Below are 27,108 nucleotides of genomic sequence, written 5' to 3'. Positions count from 1 at the left end.
CCATATAATATCCCGAAGACCACGGGTTTGGCCTGTTTGAGGCGCGCAATAAGCTCTGACTTCCGGTAGTGGCAAAACAACGTCAAGGAGCCTGACTGAATATAGAGCGCTGTACAAATCGCTTTTCAAAGGGTGCATCCATCACATTTCAAGCGTAACTTCCGTAAGTACATGAAAAATAATCTAAACTGGCGTTTCCATAAACCTTCCAGTATAATTTTCCTGTATTTGTGTTTTTTCTTTATGTAAATCGAGTTTGAGGGGCCCAAAAAAGCGCTAGTTTAATGTTTTATTATTCAAATAAATTATGAATTACCCTGAAATGTTTGATGGCCAGACTTTTGCACTGAACCATATGAGTTATTGGAAAATAACAAATCTTGTTTATTTTCTTTGTCCAAATTTACTGAATTGAGTTTCAAACTGAGGAGGTCTATTTTACTATCTAGTGTTTTACTTAAGGTTTTAGTAAGAGGTATAACAATAAGAAGTATAATTATATAATGCTAAAACTAGTCATTTTTGCATTTTAATCATCTGATATTAAAAAGTGAGTAGATTTTGTCACATTATTCGTCTTGTTTTTTTCATGTCAGAAAGTTGTTACTGAAAGAACCAGCTTAATTGCCAATACAACCTAAGTAAATGCATTTTTTTCACCACAATCAAATATATTTTGACCAATATAAAAATATTAAACCATGCACCTGTGAGTGCTACTGAAATATTTAGCTTGCTGGTAAGCATACAGTCCTGTGATGACATAATCATTATACTTTGTTTAAGACTCAAGCCATACCTCTTTAAAACCTTCACCAATTTAAACAATTCAACTTTTAAAACACTGACCTTTTTTTTAGTCATCTTTAAAGTTCTTCATATCTTTTAAACTTTTTTAAAAAAGTTTTTAGAATTATTTTTAACAGTGAAGTGGATGGGAAAACCTTTCAACTTATCTTTATTCTTCTTCAACTTTGAACCACAACATCTTCGCCATACTTTCAGCGAGAAACTTCATTTAACTTTTAAAATGTTGCCATATCGGTCCACTATTCAGATGGCATTCTCAGTTGGAGTAGCGAGGACGCATTCAACGCTGCTTGCAGCTTTAATAAATCTGTTTAATTCTTCTTCTTTTTGGGGAAAATAACAGCAGCTCCAAACTGGTGTCTTAATGGAGTTCATTGGAAGCAACTTTAAAGGAGGAACTAAAAATGGCAGGTAAATAAAGACGATTGTTACTATCCCGTTAGATTAAAAAAACAAATTAAATGGATGACTGCTATAAGTGACAGTGAGCAATTTAACCTGCTGTGTGGCCTCTTCTCTCTCTCAGGATGGATGGCAAAGTAGAGTACACCTTTCCCACAGACACTAAGTATGTGGGTGAGATGAAAGACGGGACGTTCCATGGCAGAGGAGTGCTACTCTTTCCTAATGGAAGCAAATATGAGACCACCTGGGAAAACGGCATAGCCAACCAGGTGTGTGTGTGTGTGTGTGTGTGTGTGTGTGTGTGTGTGTGTGTGTGTGTGTGTGTGTGTGTGTGTGTGTGTGTGTGTGTGTGTGTGTGTGTGTGTGTGTGTGTGTGTGTGTGTGTGTCCTCGCATGCATGTCAGAATGTACGCATTCACATGCATGACTGTGTGTTTCACATTGGTTATAGTGGATAGTCCATCTGGTCCCTTTTAGCAATCACTCACCGTTATTGTCGTAGTAATTTGGTTCCCCCACCCCCCACCCCCCCACCTAGTAAAGTTCAGTCCACTCAGAACTGATCCAGTCTTTCATGGGCTTTGCCACAATAGTGATCACTCCAATTATTATCATCACTGCAGTTGTGGTTCATTTGAATTGATCACGGCTCTGAACCATAACTAACCCCGGCCCAGGAATACCCCACACCTGTATTTTATGCCAGCCCAAAAGAAAGAAATACACCTCCATACACAAGGCAGACCAAAACAACCCATTGACCCGAGAAACTCATACTCAGAAAGGGATATCTGCATAGTTAGAGCTAATTATGCAACCCCTTTATTCAAAGACTCAATTTCAACATGTGGATGTGAATTGCAGTTATGCAAAAAGAATCCTAGCTTTGTTTTATTACTTTTGACAGAGGTTAGAGGTTGAAGCATTTTAAACCAAGATGTAAAAGGTTGACACTCATTAGGTTTTTAATGTTTAAAATGCAATATCCTCCTATCTTCTATATTATAATATACATACTATGTCATATATACTACTCTGGGGTCAAAGGAACCAGATCAGTACCAGTAAATTGGAGAGTTCTTGTATACCCATGAAACTTTCTACATTTTTACACATTTTCTGTACAGCTCACAGCCATAATTATGGGTGCAGTGTGTCGCTGTTCGATAGGCGCATAGTGCTCAGAGGTCCACTGACATGTAGAACATTTTAGTGCCACAGGGGAATTATTGTCATTAGGAACACCTGTACTTTTCCAGGAGAGACAGGTTTAAATACATACTGTAAAAACATCTCTTTGTGAGATGATTGTTGCACAGTGACTAAATTAATGAGTCTTTTCTTCTCTTCATTTAGTGACTCCATACTGCACTGGTAATACAAAGAGATATTGTATCTAATGCTTTTCTCAGCATATGTTAACTGTTGAGTCCACACACACACACACACACACACACACACACACACACACACACACACACACACACACACACACACACACACACACACACACACACACACACACACACACACACACACACGCCGGTTTTCAGTTCACCCAAAATACCAAAAGACATATTTTTCTGCTTTTCTCAAGTGATACTCATCTATTCAGACAGTTTGGGTTTTATCTGCTGAGGTCTTCAGATATCTATCACTAAGAATTCTCCATTCAAAGACAATAGAGGGAAATTTAAATTCTTTTGCAGAGCCTGGTACGTCGAAAAGTGGCATTTGAAAACCTCAATAGCAACTTATCTTTCCAGAAACCATGTCTGGGGTACGTAGGATAGCCTTCAGATCTTGAATGTAGCAGTCCTGTCAACAGTGAGGCCTGTGTATTGTCATAAGTATCTCTGCTTTTGTTTCAGTTCTTGAATTCTGTCTTTTTCAGTGTTTTATAAACTATGGTGGCGGAAGATGCAAATATCACAAGTTAACACCATTTATCAGTAGCGACGAACATTAATTTCTTAATAATATTTTGCCAGCTTGAGAATTAGCAGGGGCGTCACTTGTGTTACCTGCCAGCACAGACTTACCTGCAAGTGGGTTCAAGGAGAGACAACCTGGCAAAGTGTAAAAGGTTTGAAAAAAATTTAATTAAATTGATGTCCCTTATTTGCATCACCGAAAGCTAACTCATCTAGTGCTGCCAAGATAACAGTCAAGTCAAAGCCATACCATGATGGTGAGTTCTTACACACTTGGTAGTTGCAGGCTGCTGAAATGTGTTCTGACAAGTGGCACGCTTTTGATGGCAAACGTCTGAGAAACAGTGTTGCAGGTGTATTTCACTTTTTTCCTGAAGAAAATTCCTGTTTGTTCAGAAAGGATATTGCAATAAAAATGATTGAATGTAACCCCCCCCCAAAAAAAAAACATTCTTTCAAAAATATTACCATTTACAGGTTTAATTCGATTTATTTTTCTGATCAAATCAAACTGTCGAGGCCCCTGTTCTCATTCTGCTTCCTTTCAAGGGGTCATTGACCTTTGCTGATGGCCTGCAGTACGAGGAGAAGAATTGGGACTACTGTGACAATTATGACAGACGTTTCTACAGTGAGAGGTGCAACGGACTCAGACCTTCAGGTCAGAATTTATTTATTTGCTCACTGTGTCACACAATTTCTTCATTATTCCCACTCCCAAAAGAACACAATGCAGTTTAGCTGGAATCCAGGGTGGAAACACAACATTAACAAATGATGCTGGAGGATGTCAAAATAACATAAGTCTCATCAAATTCCAGAAACTTGATGAGCATACATGCTGGAAACGAAACAAATGTACAGTATGCTTCTTGGAGCTCTGGAGCTGTTTTTACTTCCCTTTGTCATGATACCCATCAAAACCCATTAGAAAGGTTTGAGGACTCAGAATCTGAAGATTAATTCGTAACATTATGAAACACTAAAACAACTGGCAGGCTTATGTAAATGGGATTTTAGTATGAGTCTTACAAAATTAAAAAAAAGTAAATTTTATATTTCGATACAAAACAATCATTGTGTCCACACAGGAGAATCTCAGATAACTGATCTACATCCTCCAAGAGCCATCCCTGATGGATGTTTCGATTGTGGCGATGGTTTCTATGACCCAAAAACCAGAGTCGTCACTTCCTACGCTGGCAGATTCCTCAGAAATGCAGGTGAGCAGAAAATGTGCTATTTATGTCACTTAAGTATCACTTTCATGGCAAATATAGCTGACAACAGGAGATGTGTCGAAATAAGTATGTTTCTAAGTGTTTACATTTTATCTGGAGATATTTAGTGGATTACGCCCAGAGTATGAGCTCAATAAAAGTGGACATGCTGAAGGCCACAATTCACATTTTATTATCGGGACGGTAACTATTTGCTTTTCTGCATGTATTAATTAAGGATGTTTGTATTTCGTGTGGATTTTAAAATGCAGCCCAATTGGCTCCAACTGACAATTGAGAGTTATTCACACATCATAGCCTGTTGTACTCAGATAAAGTGATGAAAAAGAAATGACACTTTTATTTCTAATTACGTGCACAAGACCACAAAGGTTTACGACTAGCGTGTTTCATGAACTTGTACATTGTTTTGTACAACAGTCATTCCTACAATTGTCTTACTGTTGGTATAATTGACTAAAAGTCTTGCTGAAGTAAGATAGTAACTCTGTCTAAACAATACGCAAAATGTTTCTTTGAAAAGGCTAAATTCCTTACAACCAGGAAAGTCTCAAAAGTCTTTCAGAGTTAAATCCCATCATAATGGAGCTAAAAACCTGCTGGTGGTTTAGTGTTGTGGGGTTAGAACCGCTGATGAGCTCAGCTTGGACGAGCAGAACAATTCTACTGAACACTGTGGATACCACTGGCCTCACACTGAAACAGCAGATGACAAGAACCAGGAGCAAATAACTGCTTTTAAAATGGCAGCAACAACACAACAATCTCATATAGAGCTCAAATCTGACCTTTTAACAAGCCTGAACGTGTGCCTGTTGACTCTGGTAAGGCTTTGACTGAGACAAAGCCTGTGGAGTGATTTTAATGGAAGACCCCTGTATTATCTGATGGGAGGTTCCAGATCTGATAAACATGCCTCTATAGACTATTCTTTTGGTTTTTGTAAAAAAGTGGAAAATTGAAGACACGTTTCTTTAGCTGAATGAGTGCCCAGTTTTGAACTCCTGATTTGAAGTGAATGCAGTCTGTCAGGTGTCTAGGAAGAAACTTAAATGTTCTGGCATGCTGTGCTCATCTTGTATCTGCCATGATTTTACATCACCAGACAATGTTAGACAGTTAAAGAATATTAGACCCAGCTCACATCATAGCTTCAGGGATTGTAATATTAAGTTGTTGGAAGATGTGCTGTTTGTCGATCCGCTGCCTTGGCCCAGACTGAAAAATGCTTACAGGTACAATGCTGAACAGAATTACTTGTGTTTGATTTCTGAAGACATCATTTAGAACATCCTGAGTGAATGCCAATAAATTGATTGCATTTCATCAAAATGTTTGAAAAACAACTAAACAAAGAGTATAAGTCTGAGCCAGTTTTTGAAAACCTTCCTTACACATTTTGTTGCAGAGGCTTTGGCAATAACAGAGAATTCTATAGATGTTTCATGTATTCATCCAGATGCTTTTTGCATCTCCCAGTTGGTCATTTCTGCTTCTTCTTATTTGCAGTGCCTTTTAGGCCCTTTTGTGCATTCCTCTCTCCATCAGTTCATCCATCTTCTGTGCGACTTGATCCAACTCAGGGTCGCCGACTGTTCCCAGCTGTGAGAAGTCACCTTTCTATCAAATAAAAACTCAAACAGGGACAAACACCCCCAGACAATTTGAGTTTCCGGTTGACCTTCAAATGCACGTTTTTGGGCTGTAGGAGAAACCCTGAATAGTCATGGAAAACTCCCACAGGGAGAACATGCTCAGTCCCAGAAAGGACTCAAGCCGGGACCCAAACTGGCTGCTAACTGTAGTGCTAACCACTACACCAAGGCCCTGGTGTTCATCCAAATGGATTCCCTAAAACTTCTTTTGCCACAGTATTTGTATTCAGATGAGCTACTTTGCAACACAATCAATTTTTAATTTCACAAGTACAAATGTCACATTTACATAAGTGCAGAAATAGCAGAAGATCCTCCGCATGTCCTCAGCATCTGTAAGAAGACAGAAATATGCTTTGTAATTATTTCCTTGACGGCAGTTGTAAGTTATCATTTTAGTTCTGAGACTGATCAGTGGATGAATGGAGAAAAAAAGACATAGATGAAGACAACAAGAGAGGATAGAAACAAAAAGAGGATTTTTTTTTTTTGGAGGGGAGTTTTGGAAGTTGAGATGAAAAACAAGAGGAACTGAACACTTTCCAACAAGACTCTGATTCTCGGTTATGATTTAGTTGAATGTGGAGTCAGACAGGAACTGTTTAATTCATGTGTGCAATGTTTGGCAGTGTTCATGTGTGCGGTGGGATGTGTGCTGCTGTGTATGCTCGTGCATTACCGACACTATTTATGCCTGCGCGCGCTCTCCCTTTTTGTCTTGGTATACAATTCTTGAGAAGAATGCTCCCTTATCCTGTATGGATTTATTTTCCAACCCTGGGAGGTGAAGGTATATTTGTCAGAGTGGGTGTGAAGACTGAATTTATTGCCGTGTGGCTTCCGCCCAGGATGGGGACTGAAAGGATGATGGGACACAGGGAAGACCCACCCTCCCAATGGGGGAGCTTGCTGCTGCAAGAAAGAGGAAGGAGCTCCCAGTGTAGCGGAGTTGGCGAGGACACGCACTCAGATTAACAAAAGTTGCAAAAATGATTGCATATGGAATTGTTTTAACACACATGATTCAGATTTTGCATCCAGGAACTACATGTTGTTGCTAGGAAATATCCGGCGAGACTTCGCGTACTGGCCGAAGCTGACCTTTTACAAAACCTTGCTCCCCCTTCTTAGTTACTGTTGCTAACTTGGACAAACAGTTCTTCCTGGAACAGTGCCAAAGAGCAAAACAATAGGATCCGTTGCTAATATTTCCCAAGAGGGTATGGATTATTTTTGGAGTTGAGGCAATTTCTTGTCATCAACGCCTGCATGTGTGCAGGAATATGTGTAGAATTCTGGTGCACAAGTGTAGAAATGTAGCGTGACAGAAGGATTTAAAAAGTAGTGCAAGCAGACTCAAAGGACTGAGTCAGTCCATTTACACCCAGTCTTAATAGTGACCTTATTTCTTCATACGCAATACTGTCACTTATAATAATCAGTTCAGGTGGTGAGCTGTAAAGTGTGTTCAGCACTCACACCCCACAGATTATCCGTGGTTCAGTGTGGTCTCAAGGCCTTTCTGTGTGAAGAATGTGTGTGTTTTTTTAATATATTTTAGGAGTGGTGGGTTGCTCCTTTTGTCGAACATAAACTTGAGCTGAACTGAAAAACAAGTTCCAAAATATGACGTACTCTGGAGTAAAATGTGTATCAAAGAGTTGCAACAGAAATTGTGACTATAAAAATAGTTTTAATCCATGATCCTCCGTTAATCTTACAAACACATCATATTCAATCTTGGTGTTTATTTAAATGTGACTCAGAATCGCAGCCAAAATACGACCGAATGTCATTTGAGAATGCTGAACTGCACATACCAGCTTTTGTTACATCTTGCATTGGCTACTGTAATGTTATCAAATCAGGTCTGCCTGAAAATAATACATCCGGTCTGATCAGATAGAGCAGAACATCAATATTATAAAAGCAAAACAAAAAAAGTCAACATGTCGATATCAGACAGGCCTGCTCTGTGGGCATTTAAAAAAAAAAATTTAAATCAACTTATTTACTGTGTCATTTAATTATTGAACTATCTTTCTATAATGTCTCCGTGATTAGTATTATTTTTTAATTATTTTAACTAACGATGTACAGTATTTTATTTGAAAGACTCCCATATAAAAAAAGTGCCGATAATAATCCACTTCCTTCAAGTGATCCAAGAACTCATTGGAATCTAATGATGCCGAAAATAGTTTGGTTTGGTTCCTGAATGATGGCAAGTAGATGTAGTTTGCGAAGGTTTTTGAGCTCACAACCTAACCAACCCAACACTGGGACAACACAAACAAGTGGCACAAAGGTTAAGATAGCTTTTAGAACGATGGTTACAATCTTGTTCGATTTGGCCAAATGTTAGGAATGTTAAGAATAGAGCAATATAAGGGATTAATGTAAAATATTTTCAACGTGAGGACCCCAAAAACACAGACAAACTCTTTGGTCTCTGTAAATGGGACCTAGCTGAAAGTGGTTAAAGCCACAAAACCAGACACAATGAGCGGTTTATTGGCCGAAGGTCTTCCCCACCTTTATCGTAGATTAGCAACAGCTTACCACAACTTTATTATTCATCTGCCATCTGTTGTCTCCTCAACGGATCTCTCCTCTGATGGGTAAACAAAGAAATTTGTAAAGCAGGAAATGTCCAACTGGAGCAAATTTGTCCTTTAATTCTCATTTGAAAAATGATTTTTGGATGTTGGTTCTTTGTCAATCTGTCTGTTCCATGGAAATAAACAAAATTCCTACAGAAAAAACAATCACACACACTGGTCACTGGTGGCAGATATCGGGTGTGATTGAAGCTCTGGGTGAAACTTTAAAGTTTTATGAGGATGTGGAAACTTTCCTTTTGACACATTTGGCATATTGAAACAAGTGAGGACCAGGAATAGTTAAGAACAGAACTGTATATAACATACTGTGTATTAAGAGTGATTCAGATTGTGGCTTTGGCTTAGTTCTTTATCATTTCATGAATTTTCTCTTTCGATATGATGTGAGAGTATTTGCACCAAGCATGTACTTTTACCTTGGGGTGTCACAAACAACAAGCCAACAGGCTACAACACAAGGGAATGATTACGGGTAAATCTGAGATACAAATCACACAATCAACAAACTAAGTACTGCATTTCGTAAACAAAAAAGCTAAAGAGGTTATTTTTATCTCCTTCCCAGCAAACGTCGGTAACATAACCATAATTTGGCCTTGCTGATGATGATCAATGCTTAAGTTTGGAGGTACAATGTACGACATTTGCATTTGCTGTAATTAAAAAAAAGAATGAGCAAAAAGAAACATAGGGCACATCTGCACAATCAGATCCCCGCCACTGGCTGATTGAACGTGTTCTGTTATGACAAACAAACACACACACTCTCAGTTGTGTACGCTGTGTTTGCACTTGGCAACAGGCAGCTTCAGAAGGAGCCATGTGTTGCCATATTATTTGTAGCACTTTCCTGTTTCGGCAGCGAGCGCTTCCATTTGAAACTCTGCACAGAAAGAGGTCCACACTGAAAAACATTCCACTGCCAAGGAAAACACCTCGGGTGACCAAGCCACAGCCCCTCCCTTTGTCCCCGTCCAGGCGAGGTGTTTCATAGACAGATAAAATCAGGCCGGACTCTGAGAAGTGGAACCAACCGTAACACTGCTTTTCAAAAAATAAAAAATAAAAAAAATCTCGTCTTAACAAAACAGACTAAAGTTAATCAAAGCCAGCATTTCCCTTTCACAGTAAAACCCACCAGTCTTCACTGAGCAAAAGCATCCAGCATTTCCGTTGATGAAAGAGATGGACTCGTACGTAGATGTCCAAGTGAGTCACATTTAGTTTTCACTGTAGGGCCTCCTCTTTGAAACCACAAATTGTGCTTATGTTATCATATAATAAACCCTGAGTTAGTCCACTAAGTTAAGTACCTGGTTTCTGTCAGTGGAGCAGTTTCAGAGTTGGATCTCATATTGTCACTGAGTCATTCCTTTCTCCTATTAATATTACAGAAATGATGTCATACTCTCACCTTCCAACCTGGCCAAACTCTATTGTTTGTTATGCATATTTCTACGATAGAAAAAGGATTTTCATATTTGTAATTAATCCAGTGTGTAGGTCGTGGTATATAAACGTGTGTTTGAGTGTTAAATCACCACCATTAGACTGGAAGGAAACACTTTTCCCTCTGAGTGTATTTTAAGGATTAAGATAAACAGACTTTAACAAGGTGCCATTATCGCTTCCACACACACTCTCTCCTGTGTACATTGCATAAAGGTTGTCCATGCTGGTTCCTGGTCCAGAAGGATATCAGCCAAAGAAAGAACGTATGGTGTGTCTGTTTTACACTTACATTTGTGTTCTGAAATGGTCCTTGCACTATCAGCCGCTACACATTACTTTAAAATGATGATAGGAAGAGGAGGTCATTCGGCCCTTATATTCCTATCCTGTCGCCGCGAACAGGTTTGGCATGTGTACCTCTCATAACCACAAATCTTAGATGGCCTATGATGCCTTTGAAATTAAAACAGGAAGCAGAGATATGAAGCTTTGTGGCTATGCACTCATCATTATGGTGGACCTCAGAACTTCTGCAATAAGAGCCCATCACAAATAAAATTGACAGGGAACATTTGTAACATAAGCGTCTCTGTATAGAAAAACACAATTAGAGGGAATAACTCTAGATAGGTGAAGTTATCTTTGCAAAAAGGACTCACTCATTGCAATTTATTTTAACAAGTCAACTGCAATAAAAATAAAAGCAGATTAAAATAAACTTGTATACAAATCCAATTTTATTGCCTAAATTAGAGCGCCATACACTGTAAGGATTTTTAAACTCACGTCAGTTCAGCTAAAAGGTCATTGTGCTCGATCATTCCATCCTTAAAAATGTACTTGAGTTACCCTTGAAAAAATAGGTCATTCAGCCCAATACTTGGTTTCACAAACTCTTTAAGAACTTAAAATATCATACACACTTGTTGGTCTTAGTGGTCATTTTAAGTCACTACAAAAGCCTGTTGATGATTGTAGAATATTCCCACTGCGTCATCACAAATAGCCATGCTCCTGTCTCTTGCTAGAGGGTGATACCCCCCCCCCCCCCCCCCCCCCATCCACCCCCCACCAGCTATTAAAGATAATTTCACCAGCAAAAAGAATAAAACGAAAATAAAATGTAGTTAAAAATGTAAAGCATAGCTGTTATCTTTCACTACACACAGGGAAACCTAAGCAGTTTATACTTTAGAAATAGAGGGTATTTAATGATGGCTGTATCGGGAGGTTTTCACTTTCAAAGTAAATATTCTTTGCAACTTGTAGTGCACCTCTTGGATTAATTATGATCATGTATTTTGTCTGCATAACTTTAGTAGCTACGTTCCTTCCCTTTTTTTTTCATTCAAGCATTAATTTGAAATGCTGTATATGTGCATACAATTATTATTTTCTATCTAAATATATTTCTTCTATTTTTACTTTCTTAAATCACCGTTATGTTTGTTTCATCTTTGTCCCCTTATATTATTCAGTATAGAGAATGAACTATAAGCTTGCTTAACTTCACAATTATTTTTAAATAAAATCGTTCTCTTTCAAAAAATAAAAAATCATCATGTTTACACTGTAAAAAATAAAGGAGTCTCTGCAACCTGGCAGTCCTCAGCTGTCTTTAAGTTAATTGTAGTAACTGCTAAACACTGGTAAACCTCGATTTCCCCTCAGAAATGTTCATGTGTCTTCAGATTGCAGGGATCAGCCTAAAAACATCAGCCACCTGTGCCCTTAGATAACTTACATGCCTATTACACGTGACTTCAATCCCGACATAAACGCTGCTTTACAATCTCAAGTGGGCGGAATTACAGCCAAATATATAAAATAGTCCCAATCTAATTATCATTAATGCAGGTTGCCGGTGGTGGTTAATTGAGGTCAGTCCCATGGCAACACGGTGATATGTATAGGCTTTAATAATGACCTGTTTCCGCTAACGAGAGCGTCACAAAGAGCGCGCGCTCGCCACGGCAGCTGTCCGGGTGTCCGCCGGAGTTCAAATTGACCTTCTCGGTCGGAGCAGGTAAAAAAGGAGCAGCAGACAGGAGGAGGAGGAGGAGGAGGTGTGCTGGATTTGAAGTGGCTGTTAGTGTTGACGCCCCTCGCTGGTAATTACGTCCAATCAGTGGGAGAGCCGCAGACCTGCTCCCCCGCACAATGGAGCCCCGCGCGCGGTGGACCCCGGGGGTGAGGCCCCGCGAGCCTCTCAAGTGCGTGCAGCTGCGCGCGCTCCTCACAGAAAGCTCACTTCCCCCTGCAATTAGCTACTCGTTTCACTTTTTAACAACGAAAAAACTGGTTTATTATCAGCTCCTCTGGCAGTCGTTTCGCTTAAAAAAAAAACTGGTGTCCATTTTTGGGGGGGGGGGTTATTATTTATCCGTGTCTGAAGTGGCTCTGAGAAGTTATTTTCTACTAATCGTCACGCTTATCTTCCCCAGACATGAATGGCACTTCACACTGCAGCCTCACACTTCAGATGACCTGCAGTTTAATCACGCAGGTTACTGGTGGTTACACGTTTTAATTTAAACCATTTAACCCAGCACACACAAAATAAGTGCAACCACTTTTTAGGCTCGATCGCATGCATTTTTTTCTTTTTCTTTGGTTCACTGTATTGATTTGTGAACAAGTCAAACAACTGGATTAGCATTTCACCTTTACGCCACTTTTCTTTTTCTTTTTTTTCAAAAGCACAAATGAAAAACAACCTCATATTCTTTCTCCTGCAGATGACTCTGAACATGAGTGGATTGTGCGAACTTGTCGGAGGGCCTGCAATGCATCTGCAGGGGTGGATCCAGAACCAGCCTCCTCCGGAGGAATGGAGCAAAGTGACACAGTCTGACTGTGAACTTTTCAAGCATGCAAGAAAAATTTAATAAAAAAATTGATTAGCCTTTCCTGCTGTATTTTGCCATTTTACCTTTACAGTAGTAACACCTCCCTATTTGTGTATTCACTTCAATTTCAATTGTGTTGTATATAAGTTTGAAATCAGAGTAGATCTTTTGGATTCTTCTGATTGTAAAGGGGAAAAAAGCCACACATTTCACTAGATTTGGCCAATTGCAGTCATTTTCCAATTGACTGATACTTAAGATTAAGAACAGTAAAAGAACTGCAATCTTTTTTAAACATATTTTACTGAATGAATTAAGTTTTAATTTTGTGTAATTTGTTCAACTAAATGTACTGCTGGTGTTTAGTGGATACAATAACTCGTTCAGTTTTACCATAATAAATACATTTTAGGGTTCATGGATGTTCCAAAGGCACAAACAACTCCATATTTATAGCTATAGGAAGAATGCTTGCAGATAGGCTGTAAGCTGCTGCGGACCATTCATGGACTTAAATACATTGTTGCAGGCAAAATATTACCTTTGAAGCTGAATATTCTCAATATTTTGTATTGTGGTTGTACAAATAACATACACATGGTACTTGCCTATACTTGGTGACGATCATGGACTTTCCAGAACAAAGCAGAGTATCAGTGGATGCTAAGTTACTTATTTAAAAAAAAGGAATAGAATAAAAATGAAAGCTTTTAAGAGACACACACATAAACATATTAAGCCTTCATAAAAAGCAATACAACTCATGCATTTTATTTTTTGTTTGAATGAGTGTTTTCATTTGAGTGCCATTTAAATGCTCTACTCACTTTTCTGTGTCTTATGTCAAACATTTAGTTTTGTTACAAAACAAAATATGACTTTGCATTTTTTTTTCTTATAGAAATGATACCAAAGCCACAAAATTATCACATTCTATTTTATTGCATTGTAGTACACAAAACATTTATGATGCACAGTCTATCAAATAAACTTTTTGTTTAATTTCATGTTTTTTAACAAAACAAAACCATTTCAAGAGGAGGGAAAAGTGCTTTACAGGGATTAACCATCTCAATAAATACTAGGACATTGAGGTCTTGTTGGATCCTGTTCTTCACACAATGGCCATGGCACTAAAATACAGATGCACACTCACTACCCCTGCCAATACACACACATACACACAGAATCACACACACATACCATACGTATTACTATGTACAAAGCCACTCAGTTGTATACTGTCCATAATGTACCAATACTCCATTTTCCTCCTTGTGTGAAACACACAAAGGCTGAACAGGCAACCATATAAATTATAAATTAGTGACAATACACTTGTTGGGAAACATTTAAAAAAAGTAACTCGTCCAATTTTGTAGGAATGTGAACTTAGACTATTACGCATCATGTTAGGCTTCCCCCTGTTTTCAGGATTGTGACGATTTAAAATCTACTTTGTATGTTAAAACATGGTTTAGTAAAGCACAACTTCAGTGCTGGACTTTGTGGTTTGACCCAATAGATGAAAAACAAACGACAGTCAGTCGGCCAGTTTTTGATTGACTAAATTAACCGAACCCTCATAAATTTACATCTATAATTCAATTTAAAACCATCCTAATAGTTGCTTAACAATCACTTTATGTTTGGTTTCCATTAATAATGGAAACGGTAAGGCACATCATCATTATTCTTCTTTTTTTAATTTAACTCAATTTATCATAAAAGTTACCAAAAAATGGAAGTGGGAAGTTTGTGGTATTTTGAGATGTCATAAAGTCAGTATGTCATTCCAAATAAGAAAAAACAAACAAAAAAAAACAACAATTTCAACAATCAGAGTTCACGTCTGCATTTAAAGTTTCCTTCATAGTTGGTTAAAGAGAAAAGACAGGAGTCTTACCTCTCGCGTGGTCTACTGTGTGGGCCCAGCCCTCGGGCCACAATGACTTTTCCCTCTTAAAGTTCATCCTCAATATTCTGACTGCATTAAAGAAGCTTCAGTCCTGCTTCCTTGGTCAGTTTAAAACTCTTCAGCTGGAAGTTAAAAGTGGAGGATGCTGTACACACTAATTGAAATGGGTCCGTTTGGTGGTGTAGAACACGGTCAGCGAGTTCCTGTTCATGGATAATGCTTCACAGTCATTTTTGACAGCATAGCTGCTGCAGGTGGGATATTCCTGTCCACGGAGGAAGAAGAGCATGACAGTTTGTGCGTCTTTCTTCCATTTCTGCACTCGGCAGAGCTCCTGTAAAGATTTGTCTTTCCTCCACGTTAACTCCCGTGTGACCTTCTGCGTGAGGTCGGCAGACGTCACACTTGTTGGGAGGTCAGAGGGTTAGGATCTGGAGGTTAGGGGGTCATAGGGGCCACGGTGGAACCTTAGCGGCTGAGGGGGAGCTGTGGCAACGACATGGCCTGGTGAGGAAGATTCTGGGAGGTCAGGACGGAGAAGGGATGACCTGGGAAAGACAGAAAAAAAAAAGAAATCACACAATAAGCATTCATTTGTCAGAGAAAATGCAATAAAAAGTCTAGATTTTAGTGCTTGTCAACCACGCAAAAGCAAATCACAACTCACTGTCGATGTAACCGTGAAGGGCCACCATGCGCGCTCGCTCAGGACTGCCAAAGGGGGAGTAATGCAGCTCATCAGGCATTGATGACGGTATCCTGGACTGAGGATGACCTTGGGGAGCCCCGCTGTGCTGAGGTGTGTGCTTTTTATGTCTTGCTCTGCAGTTTTGAAACCACACCTATGAAGATGCAATGAAATCAGACACTGTGTGGCTATAGTCTCCAAATTGTTTTGTTTAATGAACAAAAGGTTCTCCATGAAGCCACTATTGTGTACCTGGGTCAAGTGTTAAAATGATGTGACTGTGATTTTTCAACACACACACAGCTTTATGTGTACCAGCCAAGGAGAGTCTGGATCACTGACTGTACTAACCTGTATAACTCTCCTGCTTAGGCCCGTCATGTCGGCTAGTTTCTGTAGCGTCTGGGCATCGGGATTGTTGTCCTGAGCAAACTGAGCCTGCATGATCTGCAGAGTGGGACAATATATCAGCATCAAATCATCTGCTGCTGCAGCCAGTACATTAGAGAAAACATGATGCCTATAACCACTAAAGTCTGTGGGTAAAGCTATATAAATGACCAAAAACACACAACTGTCACATTTATAGCTTAGAAATAAGTCTGAGTGGAATATATTAATGTAACCATGTCACTTTCTGTGCTAACTGTAGGAAGAAAGTGCTTTTGCTAGGCCTTTATAAGGTGTTTAAAGCAGAATGTTGATGCTTTGATTCACACAAATTGAAATTATCCAATGCAAGCAGCACCTTTTTTTAATGTGCTGCCATTGTCATCATTGTTAATTCACTAGACATAAAGAGTAAATGAGCAAAAGATTGTTGGTCATAAATTGCAGTTTTACAAAATGGGACGTAAACTGCACTTGAAGCTCGTCTGTGACCTCCTGACCAGTCTCACCTGAAGCTGCTCAGCAGTAAAAGATGTCCGTGCCCTTTTGGCTGGTTTGGGCTGGCTGTCTTGTTCTGTTGGGACTGCTCCCTCTAACGTGATCCCATTGCCTGAAAAACACAGAAGATAGTCACAGTTTAATCACAGGAAACATGTTGACCGACGGTGGACCGACTTTCCTAATTTAAAGGTTAACGTTAGTAACACACAGAAGAAGAGGAAATGCAAAGAAAGGTAAAATTTCTGAAGGAAAAAATAAATTCTATCTTGGAGTCCATCCTTACTCACCGCTCTCAGCCGCTCGCTTGAGGTTCTCCACCATGGTGTCGTAGTGGATCCTGCACAAGACCTTCTCCTCCACCAACCCGAACTCCTCTCCCGTGGACAGCTGCCTCTTGCACGAATAGCAGGCGAAACAAGCCAAGTGGTACGCGTTGCCCCTCGCACGACGCACCCAGTCGCTGGCGTATATCTGCCGCCCACAGCGGGCACACTTAGTACCAAACCTACTGTGAGGGAGAGAAGGAGAGAGCAAAGAAAGCAGAGGATGAGAGGAAGGAGAGACAAACACAGTGGGGAACAGGGGTTAAATGCTCTTTGATGAAGGAAGTTGTAGCAGTAGCTTTGAAATCGTAAAATAAAAGTAAATAAGCCACCTTTTTCCTCTGACGATATTTTGAGTTGGATGACGTTATAGGTGAATGTTTTTAAGCTCAGAGTGCTGGCAGAACTCAAAAAGAGTTTATAAGGAAGACATTTTGGAGGAGGATATGGCTTTCAGAAAAGACTTCTGAGTGCGGCTGCAAGGCGAGCCTTGAATGCAAACAAACCAACACCTGCAATTTCCTGGCTGTTGCATGAAGGCCCTGACATATACACACAGAGAGACACACAGGGGAGCAGCACCCCCCCCCCCCCCCCCCCCCCACACACACACACACACACACACTCAGGGATGAGGTGAAGGGGGCCTGTATGACATCATTTGGGATCGACCGACTGTAACTGATAGCAACAGTGAGGTCGATGGTGAATAAACTGAAACCACCTGACTTACTGTTCTGGATGACTGGCTGGTGGAGGGGATGATTGAAGGGGCACAGAGAACAATAAGTAGCCATCACGTTATTGAAAGAGAGGGGTTAGTTGAGGGAGAGAACTTGATGATGTAAGCCAGCTTTGCTTTTTTTCAGCTATTTTAGATATCTTGGTAAATTTACCTCACATTATCCTGTAGTGATACAGTCTGTGATACCTTGAGACAACATTTCTGACATATTTAAAATAAATTTTCACAACACATTTTAACAGGATCAATTCATTGCTGAATTCTGGGTTTGTTTTGGGGGATTTGTTGAAAATAAGAAAGACACACAACATTATCCGTGATTGGGCGAAATGAACAGCTGGCAGTGCAAGGCATCCAAATAAACCTCTCCTTCAGCACGACTGAAATATTAGACAAATTCCCTGTTTTGCACAAGAATAAAAAGAGCTTAAGCTCCACATTCAAGGGCCACATTACGGGTTATAATGGGTATAAAATGCTTTAGGTTTGAGATGGTTATGCTGAGGTTAAGAGCCATTGTTGAGGTCAGCAGCTGCCAGATCTCTTGAAGAAGGCTACATTTAGAAGAAAGTACTCGAGGGACAAAACTGAGGGGGAGGGGGCAAAAACAGGCACAATATGTGTGACTGTATGGGACAGATTTTTAATTTACATCAGCAGACGGCCAATAAAAGACTTGCCGTCAGTCTCAGCAATGGGCAGACTTTCCTTGGCGAAGCCGCCTCAGCATGCGACAGAGCAAACTATCACAAACATGAGCCGTAATCGGAGAGCGATGAAGAGGTCTGGAGGAGTGGAAAAGAGAGGGAGCGGGAAAAGAATAGACCTCTAGAGAGGAGGTGAGTGACTGAAGCCGGGAGTTGTAGTGCTGGGGGAAATGGCAGAGTGAAGAGCGTCAGTGGCAGAGGCAGCGAGCGGGAGGACGGTGGTGCAGGAGAGCACGATGGCTGCCAAGTGAGTGGGTTTGGCAGAGTATCAGTGCACTCAAGTCCACTCTATCTAGGATGAAAGCATACTATAGTCCTGACATCTCACAAGCAAATAGCCCTCCTTGTACAAGCGTGTTTGCCAGAGGTTTCATTTTCATGCATGTAGTAGTGAGCTGGAGCACATGTATATGTCATCATCAGACAACTACCGTTGGAGGATTAGCTCCGTACCTGCTCAGCTCGGCATCTATTTGCCTGCTTATCTCATTATTTTTTTTTTTTTATCATCATGGTTCAATGTTGCACGACAAATGGAAAACAGATCATCTCGATTCAGAACAGATGCAATAGGCATTGTAACAAACATACTCAGGTCAAGATTAAAGCAGCAGAAATCATGACAGCAAGTCCTTGTGTTGACCTTGAAAATAAAATTGGCTGGCACAGCACCTTCCGAGAGCTTAAGTTGTCACAGACATGTTCAGCTTAACCAAACAACCTCTTATAAGCCAATAAAGCCATTCCAGAGACAAATCGACTCTGTGGCTCACTGTTCAGCATGCACACATCGTCTCATTCTCTCGTGGCGAATTCCAGATTTTTCTTTTTTCTTTTTCTTTTTCTTACAGTAAAGAGGAAAACATTGTGGAACATTGCGGCTAATCGAGCATGACAGCTTGTCAGTTTCATGCTGTGAGACACAACCCAGAAAAGCTGCAAATCATCCCTCGTTTTTTTAACCCTCCTCTATCTCCATCCCCTCCCACCGTCATACCACCACACAGCTTGTGACTATCTTGTTTTCTCCTTGTAACTACAAATCTGATAACTGTATTGGAGCCATGTTAATCTTCACAGCCCCCTATCACACTCACTAGAGGATTCCTACACCACAACACGGCCCAGTTACCTCTAGACTGCACGTATTGGCCCTACTTTCAACTAATGTCTCTTTCTTCTACACATTTATTCACCTGCTGCTGAACGACAGGCACACTGTTTGGATTATTTCTCCTATGCTGCGAGAATGTCTTAATCTGTATTGTATTTATTCTAAGAGAGGTGTGCAGTTTTGTGGCACAAGGTTGAACAGAGATGAGGAAGGAGGAGAAGTGATTCAGATTTTTTACAGGGAGCTCTTTTCTAACAGATACAACACGCTCTGATACTTTAAAAGACGATCCTTGACATATTGAATGTGCACTCAGTAAAATTACAGTAACCGTGAAGGAATGTAGTTTTCTTTGTAATAGCCAATCTGAACGATCTATTTAAATGCTCCAACTGAGGTCTTTTTATTTAAAGAACTGTGTGACAGATGTCTTATTACAATTTTAATTGATTCGTTCCTTAATAAAACTCCAACCATGCCCTGCTTAGCTGCTGCTTGTCTTTGTTGCTATGGAGACCTAATCAACTATCCAGAGGTGGGTGGTTGATGAATAATGATTATTACGGAAAAAAACCCGACAAAGATGTGCACCGCGCAGGCACACGCGCGCGCGCGCGCGCACACACACACACACACACACACACACACACACACACACACACACACACACACACACACACACACACACACACACACACACACACACACACCTAAATGTACATACACAGTCCCAAAGTTCATTACATACATGGACTCTGGTTACAGTGTCTGTATCCCAGGGTGCCGCTGATTAGTGCAATGCAACTTCCTGTGTGGCCTGCAGCTCACAGACATGGTTGAGATTTCTTTTGAGCAGCAAAACCGTGTGTGTGTGTGTGTGTGGGGGGGGGGGGGGGGGTTACTTAGCAAAATTGGTAGGATACTAATAAAGAAAATGTTTGTGAGAGAGAGAGAGAGAGAGAGAGAGAGAGAGAGAGAGAGAGAGAGAGAGAGAGAGAGAGAGAGAGAGTCCAAAGCCTGACCTGGGTTTGAGAGGCACAGCAGGGGCTCTGTCCTTTCCCCCCCGCCCCCAACCCGTGCTAACTTGCACCCCATCGCCACCCCCCCTCACCCCCCAAAACCCCCGACCCCGCCACCCCCACCCCCAGCACACACATACACATACACATGTATATGGAGGAAAACCCACTCTGATTTCCTGCTATTACGCCCCATTAAAGCAGCTGTCAGTCCAAAGCCAGATGAGAGGCTGACACAGATGAGGAAATATCTCCAGAGGTTTGAGAAAGCAGCCCAGAGGATCTGGACTCACAATGGTACTGAGACTAGTTTGAATCTGGCCTACACCCAGATCACAGTTTATATTTACAGGAGTAACTGTCGCACAGGCCCCTGGCCCTGCAGCAACGCTCCACTGTGACTACAAACATTTTTTAAATGGTTTCTCCATCAGGGGGACTTATATGGACAAGAAAGCTCAAACCTAGGAATATAATTCTGCAAATATGAATACTTGTTTTGAAAATGATCATGCGAATGTGAGGGAGATGATACTCTTGTTTTTGCAATAGACTTTCAGCTTATCTACAATAAAAAAAAATAAAAGTCATTATTTTTCTCTTCAACTCAAAAACTATTGAGAGACAAGCATGGAAATTGTATCATAAAGTTTATTTTCTCTTACTCATTTCTTCTGAGAATAAAACTAGACTGAAAACGTGTTTTGAATTGTGTTGGAATTAAAAACCATTTGGATTAGTAGCACTCTTTAGAAATTTAACAAAGAATTACAGTTCAAAACGGACTGGATATCTTTTTTTTTTATCTTTGTATGTAACTGTCTAAGAGAATATTTGAGCTGTCTAATTCACCTGAACATTTGAATAGATTTTTCAATATTTATCCGTGGCCAAACTACAACCAGAGTCAAATTATCATCACCAATTGCTCATGTGGAGTCTCATAACGAAGTACACTCATTGGGAAATCAGAAAAGATCCGGTATTGTAGCGATAAAAAGCTCGTTCTGCAGCACAACAATGCTGATGGTTTTATATTTGAACATATGTTGCTTCTGGGTGCTCATCAATCTATAACAATAATAGTGAACTTAGGCTTCAGAAGAATGCTCTTAATATTATTTTACCAGAGGAAATAAATTTAATCAATGATAAATTAATGTTTTGTATGTGCTAATTAGTTAAGAGTTATCAGTTTAATCTTACTGAACTTTTTAACAAAATAGAAATAATTCCAACAATGGAGGTCTTGAAACCCAATGATCTCAGCTACATTGACCTATTCATGACCATTTCAAAATATTTCTCAATTGGACATATTTTAAATCCCATCAGTGTCTCACAGTTTACAGAGTTGGGGGTGAAAGAGGTGAATTTTGAGGGGGAATTTAAATAGGGACGGGTCAGGTAAAATATTATCATGGTGTGGCAGAGTAAACACAGGAGTCTCCATTTTGTGAAAAAATTAGCTGGATGATTGGCAGCTGCTATGCATGCACAAATAAACACAGATCTCACTGTGTGTGTGTGTGTGTGTGTGTGTGTGTGTGTGTGTGTGTGTGTGTGTGTGTGTGTGTGTGTGTGTGTGTGTGTGTGTGTGTGTGTGTGTGTGTGTGTGTGTGTGTGTGTGTGTGTGAAACTGATTTGTGCATGATTCAAATATATATTCACATTAAAAGTGTGTGTGTGTGTGTGTGTGTTCAGTTTGGATTGGAGTCACATTCAGATCAGGAACATGCTGACCAGACACTCAGGGCGGTCTAATTGCTGGTCTGGAGGCCTGAAGGTCTGGGGTGGAGGACAACTAATTGCTGGTGATTATAAACCTCAGAGCCGTGGCTTGGTGTCAGGTTTGGATCAGACTTACACCAAAGCTCTCTCGGGCACACACACACACACACACACACACACACACACACACACACACACACACACACACACACACACACACACACACACACACACACACACACACACACACACACACACACACACACACACAGTGTTAAGCAGGCTTGGGCATGCACACAATGTATTATCAACTTGTAGCTAAATGAACAGAATGTTACTATTGCCAATGTGAACCTACTTTAAATTCAGGCATTGCACACGCAAGTGCATGAGCACGCACTGCACATACATTTTATTAAATATTTTTGCATTGACGAAAAAAAAACAAAAAAACAATTGTATCTTCACAAATTATTAATAATATAGATTATGACAAGAAATTCGATTTATAAAAAGCCTGCCACAAATGCTGCTAAAGTCTCATGAATGAGCACGTTATAATGATATTGTCCTAATAGTATTTGTAGAATTATAACAACGTCTCGCTGGACAATAGAATAAAACAAAATCGAATGGAAAATTTCACGTGTCCACAACAAGGTTACCGACCTGCCACCGCTCGCCTGGCTGCACGTGGTGCGTCAACGGCGTAATGATAGTTTAACTACTGCAATCTCTCTCTCTCTCTCTCTCTCTCTCTCTCTCTCTCTCTCTCTCTCTCTCTCCGTGAACTTGTATTTTGCTGCACAAACCTTTGAAAACATTTGTTGCGTTAAATTCTCTTGAACGTAGTAGAGCGGAAACTAATAGAATAACCTCAAGTGTCTTTAATGGGGCTTTTAAACCTTCAAATGATAAATGATATTTCGCGGATAATAATATATTTAGAACTGCCCCCTCAAAATACTGTATATTCTCACATATATGGAATTCTTCCATACACCAACACACTGTTTTAAGGTGTTCTTTCTACTGATGCTGTTTTTTTAAAGCGTCTGGAAATGTGTTGTTGATAGCCATAACACAGCTACGGATCTTTCAGCTCTTCACTGTAGGTAAAGACTATTTTGTTCCACACTTTCAGTTTTTGAAAAGGCCTTTGATAAGTACAAGAGGCAACCCACATCAATGTCAAAGCTTAGGATGAACGCTTGTGTCAAATAATATAGTGTGAGAGAGGGTATAGGAGGGAAAAGGTGTGTGTGTGTGTGGGGGGGTATTTTGAAAAGATGGCCAAAAACTTACCCTACCTGAAATAATCCATTTTACAGAAGATCTCTTTGTTTTTGATGTAGCAGCTGCTGTGCTGACGCAGCGACGTCCTGCACACCGAGCACTCCAGACAGCGCACGTGCCAGATCAGGTTATTCACCTGCAAAAGACACACACACACACACACACACACACACACACACACACACACACACACACACGCACGCACGCACACACACACACACACACACACACACACACACCGGTTACTACCTGTGGAAAAAGGCGTAAATGTGTGCGTAATTACTCCTGCATCGTGTGAAATCATTATTCTTACAGGAAATTCTGTTAAATTGTTAAATTTGGGCGTAATTCATCTCGATAAGTGCGCACGCGCAATTGGACTCATCTCATCTTGAAATCTCCTGAAACAGATACATTCTTAACTGCTTTTGTTCTATTTTATTGACAGCTGCGGATCAGAGTGCAAAACCTTTGTTTTCCCCTATAGGAATGTTTCTTAATAATATTGCGTCGTTTCTTTAGTATTTCACGGTATTTATTATGGCCTGACACTTAAGGAGGCAAACTTCGGGCGGTTGCTTGTTGTTGTCGTGAGGTTTCTCCTCATTTCTGTCACGTACGCAGAAAAAAATATTTTGCTGGGAAAAGTGCTCATTCTATTTTTATTAATATTATTATTTTCATGTAGTCGTTTTTTGTGAGTTTTACAAAAAAATATTCTACATGTAAATCCGTCTATAATTCCTATTTTCTGGAAAAGAGGGAGATATTTTCGTTTACCGACAATTTTGTAATGTTTATGTAAATAAGAAAAATACATCAAGTCATTGTCAGATGAGACAATTAATTGATCGACAGAAATTTAAATATTTACAATGTATTTGTGTATTTAGCAAATACTCGTCATGTAATACGTTTCTGAATTTTTTTACCTTCTCAATTGAACGTAGAATTAATATTTAAGAAACTATATTACAGATTTTTCTCCTCAAAATATAAATTAATCTGTAAAAAGGTATTGGAACTTGTTGATCAATAATTAGAATTTCGACATAAATTATTTTTAACAATTTATTGTAACAAAGTGTTAAAATACAGTGTAACCTTTCTACGCTCTTAAACTATTTTGAATGATTTACAAACACATACGCAATTTAAAAGCATTTTAGGTTACGTTTCCAGTGTGTTTTACAGACTAAAAGATCATCGAAAAAGATACAATGCAAATGTGGGACAGAATAAATGGTGCATAATTTTGGCTATTTATAGTCTATTTCTTCTAATTGTAATTAATAGTAATAACTAGTGGCAGAACAAATTGAATTTAGTTTCATCCGATTTAGATTGTTATTAAACAGCAACTGGGCTCTATAAATTCAGAGATAATACCCTGATCGATTTGGGCAACAACGAAAGAACAATTAGTTTTATTTATTTATTTTCTTTTAAATATAAACACTAAATAGCTATTCCTTACTTACATTCAGTTTTAATCCTGACTGTGCTTCCTGTGTGTTTTCTGTCATTCGAACGAGGAACAAAGTGAGAAAACGGACTAATGATCTTCTCACTTCCTCACGGGCATCAGCAGCCATTTACGCGCGAGCGTGGACTTTGTTTTGATTGGGAGCACGCGAGCGCACGCGACAAGACGTGGCGTGGAGTGACGGTAAGGATGTCAAACATGAAGCGAAACATCCCTGTTGTGTCTGCGCCATCGCGAAAACACCGCGACACCAGATTCTACATGGAGATAACATCAGTAACACAGATGGCCTGCTTCAGCTGCAGGGCTTTGTTGTTTGCTCGTGCATGGCTGCAAACGTATCAGTTAAAAAGCACTGATTTCAAGGTCGATAGCAGATTTATTTCATAAAATCTGTATTTATTTAATTTCCAGTAGACGAGTGCAAACACGCCCCTGAACACCCAAAATCAGATCCGGCTCAACATGACATCCTTCTCCGTATGTGCAGCCAAACTTTTGCCGTCAGAGTAAAAACAAAACAAACAAACACGCCCCCCCACCCCACCCCCCCAAAAAATACAAAAAAAAATCATAGAATTCCCCTGGTTGTTCCTACTCACCTTGAGCAAGTATCTGTCCAGGATCTCCAGCCCGCAGCTGGCGCACAGGTTCTTCCCGGTGGACGGAACCGAGCTGGTGGTGGAGATTGGCGAGCACACGGAGGGGGTGGACGGGGTGCTGGGGGACGAGCGGGTGTCGTCCCGCTCCATGTTGGACCGCTGGGATTCTCCGTCCGAGTGAGACTGCAAGGGGGCATCAGCACAGTTCAGTCACACACACCAATAATCCATCTGCATGTTTGCAGGAGTCGCCATTTTTTATTTTTTTTTTTTAACGTTACGCTTTATTTATTGGTGCGCTTAATTCACAAATGTAAAAACAACCGCTTGTCCTAATGTGCATTTCGGCACCGTTATGCATATGTCAAATGGCGAAGTGCTCGTGCACACTCGGTGCAGTGGATGATCCGTGGATTTAAAAAGCGTAAAGAGGCAATATAAAGCTTCTCACCATTGGTGTGTGTTTAGAGTCCACACTGCAGCGCGAGGCTCCCGGTGTACTCTGATGTTCGGTAGAGATCACCTACAAGAAAACGTTCAGTAAACTGCAGGTCTTCATCACTTTCCCCTTCTCACCTTCCTCTGGAGGACATTTGCAGGCAAGTCTTCATAAGGCTAGTCCTATATAAAGTGTTCCTGACAATAAACCCCGGTTAGAACTGTTTAAAGGGCCCCCGCAACAAAAGGCACATTTTTAATGAAGCCATTTCAATTTGAATTGATTTTCCCTGCCCTTAACCCATGCCTCTCAGAATAATAGTATTTTCTTCGCAATCCAGGACACGTGAGTGGGGGGGGGGGGGGGGGGGGGGGGGGGGGTAAGAAGAAAAAAAAAAACTACCTGTAATTACAAATAGCTTGAAACGCAGTAGATAAGAGGGACCCGGAGTGTCAATTTCAGCTGTCAATCAGAAAAAGGCAACGGGTCACCCAAAGAATTGCAAATTTGATTTTTAATGGCTGTAATTAAAATCTAATTCTCTTCAGGCGAATTGGCAACGCTCGAGAGGCTCGCGGACCGAAAATCACGCTATTCATAACAAGAGAAGGCGCGTGCCTCTTCAGAGCGGCTGGCGCGTGCAGCTGATCTCAGTACACAAGCCGTGATTCTCGTGACATCACAGAGAGAGAGAGAGAGACACAACAAAACCCACACACAAACGATGCTGCTGGATGCAAATACACACATTTTAACTCATCAGCTCAAAATTAGAAACGGCTAAAAAAAATAAGAATTCAGATTATTGCCAAATTTTTTTCACAACACACCGCAAATCAAAAAGCTGCACTCCATGAAATTGTAAGAAGTCAGTATAGACCGACGAGTAAAGGCCCAAACAGCGCGCGAGTGAAGTGGGAACCATTTTTACGCACAAAGCTCAGCGGCTCAGTGAGTTGATATACCTGCTTCGTGGGGATTCCATCGGACAGAATCTTGTTTCCCTCTGAAAGAGGGGACAAAACTTCATTTTTCCAGTACATGAACCCCCGGAGTCTCGCCGCGTGCTGGTGTCTCCAAACCGGGTGTCCTGGATCAGGAGGAAGCGTCGGCGATGGGCGTCAGAACTGGTACCATCCGTACAGCGCGCACGGACTGGAGCGAAACCCGCGCGCAGTT

At 40.4% G+C, this 27,108-nt stretch overlaps 2 protein-coding genes across 3 annotated transcripts; one reads left to right on the top strand and one right to left on the bottom strand.

The window, feature by feature from the left end:
• Positions 1–1,174: 1,174 nt before the first annotated feature.
• morn5 (MORN repeat containing 5) lies at positions 1,175–12,975 on the top strand (the record flags this gene model as incomplete). Its single annotated transcript, XM_080477624.1, has 5 exons — positions 1,175–1,221; positions 1,337–1,484; positions 3,699–3,810; positions 4,241–4,372; positions 12,860–12,975. The coding sequence occupies 5 exons, from the start codon at positions 1,175–1,177 to the stop codon at positions 12,973–12,975; spliced, it is 555 nt and encodes a 184-aa protein (XP_080333750.1).
• A 926-nt stretch (positions 12,976–13,901) lies between these two features.
• On the bottom strand, positions 13,902–26,972 carry lhx6a (LIM homeobox 6a; the record flags this gene model as incomplete). 2 transcript variants are annotated; one of them, XM_080476420.1, is made up of 9 exons in its annotated part: positions 13,902–15,436; positions 15,556–15,730; positions 15,928–16,023; positions 16,476–16,576; positions 16,755–16,975; positions 23,417–23,538; positions 25,491–25,673; positions 25,942–26,013; positions 26,895–26,972. In XM_080476420.1, the coding sequence occupies 9 exons, from the start codon at positions 26,970–26,972 to the stop codon at positions 15,357–15,359; spliced, it is 1,128 nt and encodes a 375-aa protein (XP_080332546.1). In that variant the 3' UTR covers positions 13,902–15,356. The 2 variants fall into 2 exon arrangements, with proteins under 2 accessions (XP_080332546.1, XP_080332547.1); XM_080476421.1 differs by lacking the exon at positions 25,942–26,013.
• Positions 26,973–27,108: the final 136 nt, after the last annotated feature.

The sequence above is a fragment of the Lipophrys pholis genome (assembly GCF_963383615.2).
Source record: "Lipophrys pholis genome assembly, chromosome: 12".
Classification (NCBI taxonomy): Eukaryota; Metazoa; Chordata; class Actinopteri; order Blenniiformes; family Blenniidae; genus Lipophrys; species Lipophrys pholis.
This window is presented reverse-complemented; position numbering and strand designations above follow the sequence as displayed.